This window comes from Equus asinus, chromosome 2 (assembly GCF_041296235.1).
Source record: "Equus asinus isolate D_3611 breed Donkey chromosome 2, EquAss-T2T_v2, whole genome shotgun sequence".
Taxonomy (NCBI): domain Eukaryota; kingdom Metazoa; phylum Chordata; class Mammalia; order Perissodactyla; family Equidae; genus Equus; species Equus asinus.
This window is the reverse complement of record NC_091791.1, coordinates 165,434,196-165,447,387: the sequence shown is the minus strand read 5'-3', so window position 1 is coordinate 165,447,387 and position 13,192 is coordinate 165,434,196. Positions and strand designations below refer to the sequence as shown.

The 13,192-nt window shown below is 37.8% G+C and overlaps 1 protein-coding gene across 10 annotated transcripts in view; it reads left to right on the top strand.

Moving 5' to 3' along the window:
• CHD8 (chromodomain helicase DNA binding protein 8) overlaps nucleotides 1-13,192 on the top strand; it is a 57,964-nt gene that overhangs the window by 31,303 nt on the left and 13,469 nt on the right. For all 10 annotated transcript variants that reach the window (XM_070504018.1, XM_014844421.3, XM_014844422.3 and 7 more), the window contains 11 exons: nucleotides 2,848-2,931; nucleotides 5,863-6,000; nucleotides 7,275-7,396; nucleotides 7,536-7,779; nucleotides 9,008-9,184; nucleotides 10,235-10,378; nucleotides 10,629-10,884; nucleotides 11,478-11,688; nucleotides 11,944-12,139; nucleotides 12,630-12,797; nucleotides 12,995-13,174. In XM_070504018.1, coding sequence (XP_070360119.1) covers nucleotides 2,848-2,931; nucleotides 5,863-6,000; nucleotides 7,275-7,396; nucleotides 7,536-7,779; nucleotides 9,008-9,184; nucleotides 10,235-10,378; nucleotides 10,629-10,884; nucleotides 11,478-11,688; nucleotides 11,944-12,139; nucleotides 12,630-12,797; nucleotides 12,995-13,174 — 1,920 coding nt within the window. The remainder of the gene's footprint in view (nucleotides 1-2,847; nucleotides 2,932-5,862; nucleotides 6,001-7,274; nucleotides 7,397-7,535; nucleotides 7,780-9,007; nucleotides 9,185-10,234; nucleotides 10,379-10,628; nucleotides 10,885-11,477; nucleotides 11,689-11,943; nucleotides 12,140-12,629; nucleotides 12,798-12,994; nucleotides 13,175-13,192) is intronic.

Sequence of the window (13,192 nt, the reverse complement as noted above, 5' to 3'; positions counted from 1 at the left end):
ATGGTTTGTTTTCCCAGGTCCTAGATATGGTCTTTTTATAAGTTATAGAATATTTTAAAATTGACTTTCTCTGTATTCATGATGTATTTTCAAAATGGATAATAAACTAATTTCTGGTCCGCTTGAGACATTCTTCACCCTCTAATGTCAGTCTTTAGCAGTTGATGGTATCTGTAGACATAAGCAACCATATCATTAAGAGAGAACATTTATTTTCTCTAGTTTCTAATCCAGTATGACTAGAAATGCTAATAGATGAGCTTTAATTTCCTATATCCAGTGTTACTGCAGGCTAAACACTGGAATATGCATAAGGGTCTCTTGGGCCATATTTTAGCACTCTATTTTGCTTTGAAAGCTTTGTGTACACACCTCTTGGCCAAACTTGGATTTTTCATCTTTATTCTATATACAGTACTAAGTCCCTGCAAAGAAAGATTATTTTTCAAAGGTTCTTAGAGCTAAAGGAGAAAAGGTCTAGTAAGAAAGATTGAGAGAAGGAATAATGTGTGGCTTCAGCAAAAAAAAACCAGTCCTGGCTGAATACATCTGATAAAGCTAACTTTGTATCACCAGGTTTGCCAATAAATGAATTATTTTCCACATCACCTGGAGAGGGCAAGTAGGACCATGTAGGTTTTATAATTTCTTTTTATGTGAAAATAGTGATAATTCGGTTGTGTTTTTTCATCCCTGTTCTTTTAAAGCCTAATTTGTGAAATGCACAGTGAGACTGTAATCCCATTCTAGTTGGTATTAGATGTACCATTTGTGACCATTGAACCAAGCTCTACTAATTAACTCATATACCAATTAAATCTGCCTTTATAGGTAGGCCATGTAACCAAATCAGTCATTCATTTATTCATCATTTATTATGTATTAGTCACTATGGTAAATAAACCAGACATGGTCTGTGTTTGCATGTAGCTCACTGTCTAATTTGGGAGAGAGAGATGTCAAAAAATAATTCAAATTATGATAAGTGCCAGGAAAGAAAGAGCACAGGAGACATAAGAAGGAAAAAAATGCCTGCTTTACTTTGGCTGATTAGGGAGGACTTCTCTGAGAATTGAATTATGAATAGGAGTTAGCTAGGCCATGAACACATGTAAAAAGTATCCCTGGCATGGGAAATAACATATGTGAAGTCTCTGAGACTGGATGAGGAACTGAAAGGACAGTGCAATTGATGTGCAAGAGAGAGAGAATGGCTTAAAATGAGATGAGAAATTTAGGCAAGCAGGCACTTATATATCTTTTCAGCAGTTTGGTTTTAGTTTTGTTTTTATTCCAAGTTCAAAGGGAAACCATGAACTATTTAAAACAGATCAAAGACATAAACAAATTTTCACTTTTAAAAGATCACCTAGACTTTGGAGAATGGATTGGAAAAGAGTAAGCATGAAAGTAGGATGAACACTAAGGAGGCAGTTGAAATTTTCTAGATGAGGAATTATCATGGCTTAGACTGAAATGGCTTGAGTGGGTAAAGAGAATGGATAGGTTTGAATTTATTTTAAAGTAGAATTGACAACACTTGATGTGATGGCATGTATTAACGGGCTTCTGGTCTGAACACATGGGTGAGGTGGGATCATTTATTGAAGTATGGAAGATTTTAGAAGCAACTGATTTGGGGAAAATCAGGAATTTAGTTTACACCATGTTCAGCTTAAAATTCCTTAACACATGTCTAGTAAGCAGATGGATACACAAATACTGATTTTTCAGGCTGCAATTAAAATTTGGGATTTATCAGCATATAAATAGTTATTAAAGCTTTAATAATGAATAAAGTTAGCTATGGGGAAAGTTCTATACTCTCTAATAGTTCTGTCATTTCTTATAGATATTTCCTTTCTCTAAAAGAATGGATGTGAGCCCAGAACCAAGCCTTAAGGAATTCTCCCAAATTTAGAGGTATAGGTGAGGGAGAAGGGATTGTATTCCAGAGTGGTAGGAGAAAGCTTAGAAGAAAGATATGTCATGAAAAAAACAAGGGAAAAAAGTGTCTTAAGGAGGAAAGATTTTTTCCTTTAAGTTTCTTTGAGATCTTTCTTTGGAGCCTTGGGTTATTTGTCTTGGGATACCACCTAGAAGCTGGATACCAGTGACTTAGAAGAAAAAGAGCCAGTGAAGGTGATTAAGAATTGGCCAAAACCAAGATAAAGGGGGAGGGAGCTACCAAGAGAGTATGTCTCAGAAAAGCTAAGGGAAGAGACTGCTTTAAGGAGGGAATAATGAATTATTGAATACTGTGTAGAGGTAAAGTAAGATGAATACAGAAATGTTTCCATTTTATTTGGCAATTTGAAGATCATTAGTGACCTTGAAAAGAGTAGTTTAATTGTGTTATGGAAATGGAAGAAAGAGTGGAATGGATGGACAAGTGAAGGAGGTGATGAATTGGAGATCCCATGTATTTAAAACTCTTGGGAAAGTTTGGGTATGAAGCAGAACAGAAAAATAGTTGCAGGTGAATATAGAGTCAAGGGAGATCTTTTTAAGATATGAAATAGTAGAGCATGTTTGTATGTTCGTGGGAATGACCAAGTAGAGAGGGATTCCTAAAAAGGTGAGAAGGATCAGAATCCAGAGCATATATGGAGAGAGTGGCCTCTGTTAGGAAGAAGAGATACTTGCTCTGGTAACAAGTAAGAAGATGGATGCAGATGCAGATAAGTTTGTAGGATTTGATATTGTGAAAATGAGGAACTCCCTTCTGATGGCTTTTGTTTTCTTAATAAATTTTAAAGTAGGGTCATCTGTTAAAGGTGAGATAGAGGAGGGATGGGTTTATTAGTCATCTTTTGGTCTTATTGTTTGGTTTCATAATTCCTCTAGGATGAAGAGCCCTTTAATCCAGACTACGTAGAGGTGGATAGGATATTGGATGAGTCTCACAGTATTGACAAGGACAATGGGGAGGTGAGTAGGGTCACGGAGAAACATGAAAGGCCTCTTAGAGGTGTCTGCTGGTGTGCTTGTCCATCCTTTATTTTTCAGATATGGCTAAAAAGTCCCTGGGACTGAAAAGATACTTTTTAATTTTTCTGAGGGATCCTTAGAATGATATTGGGAAGGTAAGTGAATAGGGAGAGAAACTGAAAGGAAAGATTCCCATAAAGTCAAACATCTAGGAGCTATATTTATAAGTACTATTTTTTATAAGTATTGGGAGCTATATTTACAACTACTCATTCCTCCTGGTCTCATTTTCTCTTAGATTTTATATTGGAGAGCCTTGGTGTTCATTTGGGGGTGAGAGATGGGGAGGGAGAAGGGATACTTCACAAATCTCCAAATTTATTAATATAAAAATACTTGTACAGGGGCTGGCCCTGTGGCATAGTGGTTAAATCTGGCACACACTGCTTCAGCCGCTTAGGTTCATGGGTTTGGATCTTGGGCACAGAGGTACACCACTTGTGAAGCCATGTTGTGGTGGTGACTCACATAGAATATAGAGAAAGATTGGCACAGATGTTACCTCAGAGCTAATCTTCCTCAAGCAAAAAAAAAAAAGAGGAAGATTGGCAATAGATGCTGGAGTGAAGCTTCCTCACCAAAAGAAAAAAAAAAACTTGTCCAGACTTATAGCTTTCTCCATGTTGTTGTTGAGGATTATTTCCGCAACTTACCATTGGTTAAATGCATTATCGTCTGTCATTAGAACAGATCTACTGCATTTGAATCTGTACTTTTAAACCGATTGTAGGGTCCCATTCCCAGAGAGTCAGATTCAGTAGGTATAGATTGGGACCCAGAGATCTGTATTTTTAAGTTGATTGTCCCAGGGGTTCTCATGTATTGCTTGATTTGGGAATCACTGCACTAAAACTTTCTTAGATTAGGGAGCAAATTTTAAATATACTAAAACGCTTGCTGATACATTTCCATAAATCACTTTTTTCATTTTCCAATTAAGAGTCATATGGATCTAAGCCAGCCATGAGTTCAACATTCTCTCATTTAAATCTGTTTCAAACTTAGCTAGGGTATGAACCACCATTTCCTTAGAACTCTTCGCTTTCTTTTCACTTTCAGTAGTAGTTGTTGGTTTAGCTTTGCAGGGCCATATTTCATAAAGTTTTTATCACTTCTAATAGTTCCTGCTTACACAGTGACCAGTAGAGAACAACACAACCTTGTTGAGATGTCAGTGCCAGGTGGTGAGCTGGGCTCGCTCACAAGCTAAGTGACTTGCTCCCATACATCATCCTTATAGGACCTAAGAGTCAAATCTAACCTCTGTAAAATTCCAACGTTTACCCTATGTTATAAGCCTTCAACATTGCTCAAATAGAACCTGAAGTGTCCAGGTTAAGGTTCTATCTGGACCAGTGTCTATTATAATTCAATATGTCTTCAAATGCTAACATGCGTGCCTCAGATAACATATATTCTACTTTTTGGGTTGGGAGTGGGAGTTGTTTGTTGTTCGTTTGTCGGAGGTGAGTAAGGAATGGACCAGTTATTAGTCAGGACTGGTTAGTTACTGTTAAATCCATCTCATCATTTTCAGGATCTCAGCCTTCCCAGCCTTGAAAAGTGTATGCTCTCTACCAACATACTTAGCCTTCCAAAAGTAATTGGTTTTTGATTAGGCCCCTTTGGAATGTGTTGCAACTCACCTGACAGATGGAAATGTTTTAGTACCTTGGTACTGTAATTTATGCTCCCAGTTTTGGATAGTAACATTCTCTGTACCCATTTTCCCCCTCTCCAAAATGAGTTTAATTTGTCATCCTTTTTACATTACCTAATAGTAGAATTAAATATTATAATAAATACTAAAGTTTTTGAAAAAGTAATTTATGAATTTTTGAATGTTTGAAACATTCAAACATTTATGAATGTTTGAAATGTGTGACCTGAACAAATGGCCTTACGTAGAAAGTAACCTTAGTCACTACAATAAAGAAAAAGGTAAAAGAGCAACTAGATTAATTCTAGAGATTCCTTGATCTGTGACTCTGTTGAGGCACTTATATCTTCAAACTTATTGTGGGCTGTTTTAAGGGGCATTCATTCTCTGAGTTGAAAAATTAGAGATTCTGTCAAGTTCCAACCACAGTACTGTGCTCTATGTAGGCATTTCACTGCAGGGGAAGGGATAGTGACCAATGCTAAAATGGCTCCTGTTCTCACTACTCAATGCACAGACTGCATTTCCATTTTTGTCTTGTATGAAGCAAGGATTAGATTGGGCCTAGTGTAATCCAGTGTTTCCCCTTCCTCTTCATTCTTGTTACCTCTCTTCAGTGATACCTCTGTTGTTATCTCCTAGCTTCCCGAGGCTCACAAGGAAATCTCACATTATTGCCATATGACTGCATATGATACTTTGAAGCATCATCTGCTCTCTGAGCTGTAGGAGCTCAGAAGCCCAGTGATTTCAGCCCTGCTCTGCTCCTCTGGGTTCAACTTCTTCCTCACTTCTAGAAGTAGCCTGGCTTCCGCTGTCTCAAATTTGGTGCCAGGAGAATAGTATGGAACAGAGCCATCTCTTTCGATTTCAACCTAGTTCAACACAATATAGGAAGAGAATTTTTTTTTTCATCTCCTCGGTTGATGAGTATAATGTTTCAGTGCTTAGTGCTGTAGAAACTACTGGGTAAAGAAATTTTACTTTTAGAACAGATTCTGATAAATTACCTGGAAGAATGATCAAAGCCATGAATAGTACAGTGCATCAACAGCTGAGCCTGTGGTTGGTGTTTTCAGGCTGACTTTTTTGGCGCCTTTTTTAGGTATTGAATCGTTGTGATCTGATTCTCTATACTCAAATTCTTAGCCTTTAACCATAGCAGAGAACACAGAATCAGTATATTAAGGCTTTGGCTTCTTCTCTCTTAGCCTGTAATTTACTACCTGGTGAAATGGTGCTCCCTGCCCTATGAGGATAGTACATGGGAGCTAAAAGAGGATGTTGATGAGGGCAAGATTCGAGAATTTAAACGGATCCAGTCAAGGCACCCAGAACTCAAAAGGGTGGTAAGTACATTTGCATTTGGAATATAAAGCCCATCTAGGCAATGATTTAATTTTTCCCCTATAGAATTTATGTTATTTTAGGTTTTTATTATGGAAATTTTCAAACATACAAAAGTTAAAGAAATAGTATAATAGACTCATCACTCAACTTTAATAGTTAACACATAGCCAATCTTTTTACATGTATTTCTCTACCCCTTCATTTCTCTGTTTCCCAGATTATTTTAAAGCAAGTCCTAGGTTCCTTTATTTCATCTGTAAATATTTCAGTGTTTATGTCTAAAAGATAAATAATACCATTATTACACCTGAAAAAATTCAGCCATTCCTAAATATAATCAAATAACCAATCACTGTATATATCTCCCTGATTGTCTTCTAATTTTTGTTAAATTGTTTGAATTGGATTCTAAATAAGGTCCATATATCGCTCTTGGTTAATATGTCTCAAATCTCTCTTATAGTTGCCCTTGGTTTCCTCTCCCTCCTTTGGAATTTTCTCTTGAACAAACCAAGTGATTTGTTCTCTAGGGTTTTTCACAGTCTGAAGTTTGCCAATTGTATTCCCCTTGGTACTTATTAACATGTTCTCTGTCCCTCATATTTCACATAAATGGTTAGATGTAGAGCAGGCTTGTCTATTAGAACTTTTTAGAGCTGTGCTGCCCAGTACAGGAGCCACTAGCCACATTTCAAATACTCAGTAATCACATGTGGCTAGTGGCAGATATAAAACATTTTCTGTCATTGCAGACAGTTCCATTAGATATCACTGTTCTAGAGGCTTGGTCAGATGCGGGAGGGAGGCCACTAAGTCTGCTTCACAGGTGATTCCATCAGGTTGTCTTTTGTGATATCATCAGCCATTTATGGTCATTGCCTAGATCCATTCTTTAAGGATTTTTAAATGATGACATTTTAATTCTATCATGTCTTCATTTATTAGCCAGAATCTTCTATCAAAAGAAATGTTTCACCTACTATTTGGTTACCCTGAAGTACAGATAGTATAAGAAAGCTTTATTCTTTTCCTTTATTTCCCAGTTTTCAAAATAATGAAATAGTTTGCTAGCATCCTCCAAAAGTGACCAGTGGGTTTTTCCTCTTTTTCTTAAAAAAGTGTCATTATGAACTCATGAATTTGACTATATTTAACATGTTTTAATCCAAGCAATAATGCTTGTGAATTGACTTCAACTACTAGAACTACCTAGTAAGTTTGCCTAATTTTGTTAGTATCTCCACCCCGTTTATTCAGATTTTCTATTTTTTAGAATCGTCCACAGGCAAGTGCCTGGAAGAAGTTGGAACTGTCACATGAGTATAAAAACAGAAACCAGTTACGAGAATATCAATTGGAAGGAGTCAATTGGCTGCTCTTTAATTGGTATAACAGGTAAAGAAAAGAGTGGGCCCTTAAGATGTAGGCTTAGTCTGGGATTATTCTTCATTTCCTGTTAAAAGTTTCTTTTTACCTACTTTTTTAAAGATAGTATCTTTTGACATGCTTTTCTTTTTCCACGATGAATCTACAGGCAGAACTGCATCCTGGCTGATGAGATGGGATTGGGCAAAACTATTCAGTCCATTGCCTTCTTGCAGGAGGTATATAATGTGGGCATCCATGGCCCCTTCCTGGTCATTGCCCCACTGTCCACAATTACTAACTGGGAGCGAGAATTCAATACGTGGACAGAGATGAACACTATTGTGTACCATGGCAGTCTGGCCAGCCGGCAGATGATTCAGCAATATGAAATGTACTGCAAAGATTCTCGGGTAAGTTGTATGTCATGGGAATGTTAGGGTTTAGAGAGAGAAGGCCAAGGTATGTGGTATTTTAGAGACTTTTATGCAAATAAAATACTTTTATTGAGCTGTCTGTGATTTAAGACATTTTTATCTGGATTGTGCAGGGTGTTTTTTTGACTTTACTATTTTTATCCACTGGACATTTTGATTCAGTGGAAGTTCTGACTTTATTTATGAATACATACATTCTAAATAGAATTTTACCAGCATTGATGAGTTTTCTTGAGGAAAGTATTTTCCAGAATAAAATTTGTTTAGCCATTTTAATTCCTTGATCCATGTGGTGGTGAACTTAAACTATTTCCTGTCTTTTCTTTTTCTTTTTTAAAGTCTATTAAAATTTTCATCAAGATCAATTTCTTTTTCTATGTAAATTTGAAAATAAAAATTTGAATCATCCATCCTTTCTTAACATCAAATTTTATGAATTGTTTTTGTACCATTAGTTTTCTGTGATTTTTATTGCTACCAAGCCAAATTTATTCAAGTCATATTTTGTTGCTCTTAATTTTGTTAAGATGATTCGATTATTCTGTCCACTTTTAGATATTAACCAATATTACCGCATACTGTGTTACCTATTTTTACTTTTAGTTTTGTCTTGTATGTTTCAGAAGTGCCCAACATTTATGGATTTCATTGTTAAACAATGAAAGATCTAGGAATGAAATACATGAGCTAGGTATACAGCAGAATCTTTGGGGCCAGCCCGGTGGTGCAGCGGTTAAGTGCGCATGTTCCACTTCAGTGGCCCGGGGTTTCCTGGTTTGGATCCCGGGTGCGGGACATGGCACCACTTTGCACGCCATGCTGTGGTAGGCATCCCACATAGAAAGTGGAGGAAGATGGGCATGGATGTTAGCTCAGGGCCAGTCTTCCTCACCGAAAAGAGGAGGATCAGCAGCAGTTAGCTCAGGGCTAATCTTCCTCAAAAAAAAAAAAAAAAGTCCAACTTCATTCAGTGAGGTCTGTCATTTTTCCAAGAAGCTGAGTATGTTGAGGAGGCAGTGTGTCTTAAATTCAGTGACTTATGCACTGTTTATTAGGAAGATGAACAGTAGCGGAGGTGGGTGGTGGTGTAGTTGGTATTTCCTATTAAGCCTGCCTGAATATAGAAAAAAGAACGTGTAATTCAGAAGAGTCCTCATTTAGGTACATTTTAGGCCTTTTCTGACTTTACTGCCTTCATGCTTAGGGGCGCCTCATCCCAGGAGCATACAAGTTTGATGCCCTAATCACCACTTTTGAGATGATTTTGTCAGACTGTCCTGAGCTTCGTGAGATTGAATGGCGTTGTGTCATCATTGATGAGGCTCATCGACTAAAGAACCGTAATTGCAAGCTGCTTGATAGTCTGAAGCACATGGACCTGGTGAGTTCCTCACACTGACTTGTGGCAGAAACACTTGGAATTAAAATAACTTTAATTATCTGTAGAATTAATATAACGCTAATTTAGCAGAGAAGAAAAAAGAATCAGAATTTTGGTATTGGGTGGTGGGTATGGCCTATGGGAATGGTAACCTGACAGCCATACAAGTCATTTAAATTTTAGAATTGGAAGGCCATGGTAGGTCAGTGGTTCTCAACCAGATGGAGAGGTAGGATACCATATTAGTTACTTGTTGCTGCGTAACAAAATACCTCAAAAGTTAGTTGCTTAAAACAACTTTATTTTTTGCAACTCTCTAGCTCAGCAGCTTGGACTGGGCTCAGCTAGGCCATTTGTTTAGTGGTCTTGCCTGGAGTCAGTAATGTGGTTACAGCTGGCAGTTGGTGCTGGTTGTTGGCTGGGGTGCCTGAGTAATCTTCCACATGGACTGTCATCCTCCAATCGGATGTTTTGCTTTGTTTGCTTCTTTACTTGGTAGAGTCAGGGCAGTGTTCCAAGAGAGCAAAGGCGGAAGCTGCAAGGCCTTTGAGCTGTAGGCTCTCAAACTCACACAATATTACTTTTATTACATTCCCTTTGTCAGAGCAAGTCATAAGGCAAGCCCAGATTCACGGGGTGAACCTTGATAGAAGGAACTACAAAGAATTAATGGCCATATTTAATCCAGCACAGGTACATTCCATAGAAGGAGACATTGGGATATATATGTCTGGGGAGTTGAGTGTAGAGAAGCATATGTAATTGGAAAAAAACCATATTCTGAATATTTCTTTATTTGCTTAAAATCATAATAATTAAGTTAATCGAATATATTAAATAATACCAAGTGTTTTTGTAAATATTTTATGTTTATCAAAAGAGGGAGCAAGTGAAAGAAAAGTTAAGATAGTAATCTGGTCCCCCATAATTTTACAGGTAAAAAAGTTAAAGATAGAAACTTTTTAAAACTGGGGTTTGATAGAAAACCCCAGCCCCAGAAGTCGTTTGTGCTTTTGAGTTTTATCATTTTTCTGTTTTCTCCATTTGTAGGAACACAAAGTACTACTTACAGGAACACCATTGCAAAATACTGTGGAGGAACTGTTTAGCTTACTTCATTTCTTGGAACCTTCACAGTTTCCCTCAGAATCAGAGTTCCTCAAGGACTTTGGGGATCTCAAGACAGAGGAACAGGTAGGAAGTCTCTCTGATGAGATACTAACTCAAGACGAAAAAGGTAAAGTTTGTACTAAGCAGACATCTCTTTCCATAGGCATCAAGGGCCTTTCTGAACTCCTTATAAGCTTGTGACTACATCATTTGTGGCATTGTCCAAAATCTACGTTTCTCAGATACTGGAAAACTCATTGTATTTCTGTGTGCTTCCACATAATGAAAGAATGTTTATCCTCATGTTATTGATTTCTCTCTGTATTGGGCACAGGTTCAAAAGTTACAGGCCATTCTCAAACCAATGATGCTGAGAAGACTCAAAGAGGATGTTGAAAAAAACCTGGCACCCAAACAGGAAACTATTATTGAAGTAGAGTTGACCAACATCCAGAAGAAATACTACCGGGCTATTTTGGAGAAGAATTTTTCCTTTCTTTCCAAAGGGGCAGGTCATACTAACATGCCTAATCTACTCAACACAATGATGGAGTTGCGCAAATGCTGCAACCACCCATATCTCATCAATGGTGAGAGAACTCTTGGAAAATACCTGCATTTCTGTATTACCCATTTTTACTATCTAAATGATACTCCTCAGGAACAGTGGCTGCATTACCAATCTAGCCTAATTTGGAAGTGGAGGGGGCTTCTTCTTCTAAAAGAATTCTCATGTGGAATGTCTTTCTCTAGTTCTTTCTACCCCCTTGATCCTGTGTAATCTCCAAAATTAAATAGGATTTCCTATTTACAATTGCACGAATAAGAACTCAAGTCATTCTGTTCTCTGGATAAATGTTGTCACTGGTACTCTACTTTTCTCTTTCTGTTTTGGATGCCAGTAGGGTAGAGATAGTGGTTTACATGTACTGTCCTAGTCCTTGTCCACATATTTACATATCTTTTACCCAGTTACTGTCTTAAGCCTGACTTACTTAGAGTACTTTGTATAATACAATTGAAGATGATTTAGGATTTTTGGGTGCTTAAAGTCTGTGTGTGAGAAATGTTGATCTCAATCAGATTACCTTTTTTTCCTTTGCTTCCTTATCTCAGTTAAATAATCTGCAGCCTTAGTATGTTTCTCTGGATCTCACCATCAGGTTTGATTTTTCTTTGGCAGGTGCAGAAGAAAAAATCCTGACAGAATTTCGAGAAGCTTGCCATATTATACCTCATGACTTCCACTTGCAGGCCATGGTTCGTTCAGCTGGCAAATTGGTTCTTATTGACAAGTTACTTCCAAAACTTAAAGCTGGTGGCCATAAGGTTCTGATCTTCTCCCAGATGGTACGCTGCCTAGATATCCTAGAGGATTATCTAATCCAGAGGAGGTGAGAAAAAGAGTCATCCCTTGCCTTGTGTTTACTGTATCTTCATAAAGCTGCTGAGAGTAGGAAGGCCTGTATTTAATTAAAGTTGACTGGGACTGGGATAAGAGCAATATTTGAGACTCTCTCTCACAACTTTCTGGTAAGGTTTTTTGTCAACTAGAGATCCAGAGGTACTGGTGTTGATTCTAGTCGGCTTTTGGGGGGGGTCTTTTTCTGCTTAGCCAATTAAATTTTTTTTATGTGACTCCCATATAGGTACTTATATGAACGTATTGATGGGCGAGTTAGAGGCAACCTTCGACAGGCTGCTATTGACCGCTTCAGCAAGCCTGACTCAGACCGCTTTGTCTTCTTGCTATGCACCAGGGCTGGTGGCCTTGGTATTAATCTCACAGCTGCTGATACCTGCATCATCTTTGATTCAGACTGGAATCCACAAAATGACCTACAGGTAAAGGAAATTATTGTCTTAGGAACTAACTACTTAACTGGAAAGTTTTTCAACAGGATCAGGATCTCTTAGAAAGACTTGTCCTTCAGAGAGTATGGAATTGTTTACTTAGTTAGGGATGGCGTTCTAGATCAGAGATCAGCAAACCTTTTCTGTGAAGGATGAGATAGTAAACATTTTAGGCTTTGCAGACCATACAATCTCTGTTATAACTTACCTCTGCTCTTGGAACACAAAAGCAGCCATAGATAATATGTAAATGAATGGGTGGGGCTGTGTTCCAGCAAAACTTTATTTACAAAAACACGTGGCCATGCAGACCATAGTTTGCTAACCCCTGGTATATGTGATGAGGCAAAATTTCATCTTGAAATTCACTTTTGATTTTGAGTTGATCTCATGGCTGCTTTACAGATGTGAATTGGTGTTTTGAATCCTTTCTCCCCCAATCTTATGTTATCTTTATACTTCCCTTTTCTTTTTTAACCAGGCCCAGGCACGGTGTCATAGAATTGGGCAGAGCAAAGCTGTGAAGGTGTACCGTCTCATCACTCGTAATTCTTATGAGAGAGAGATGTTTGATAAGGCCAGCCTCAAGTTGGGATTGGATAAGGCTGTGCTTCAGTCCATGAGTGGTCGGGATGGCAACATTACTGGAGTGAGTCCTCTTTGTCTGTAGATACGTTTGTGGCAGGTCATAGTGAGAGAGAGAGACAAAAGCTATTTTTGTACAGGAATCTGACCACCTTGTTTGGATTCTCAATTATTATTTCTTAAAATATAATAAACTAAAATATTATATGGTTAGATAATACTCTCTCGGTAATCTTTTCATCTTTCTGTTGGATTTTGTAGATCCAACAGTTCTCCAAGAAGGAGATAGAAGATCTTTTACGAAAAGGAGCATATGCAGCGATAATGGAGGAAGATGATGAGGGCTCCAAGTTTTGTGAAGAGGACATTGACCAAATCTTATTAAGACGGACCACAACCATCACCATTGAGTCTGAAGGAAAGGGTTCTACCTTCGCAAAGGTAGGATAGTCTGTCTGT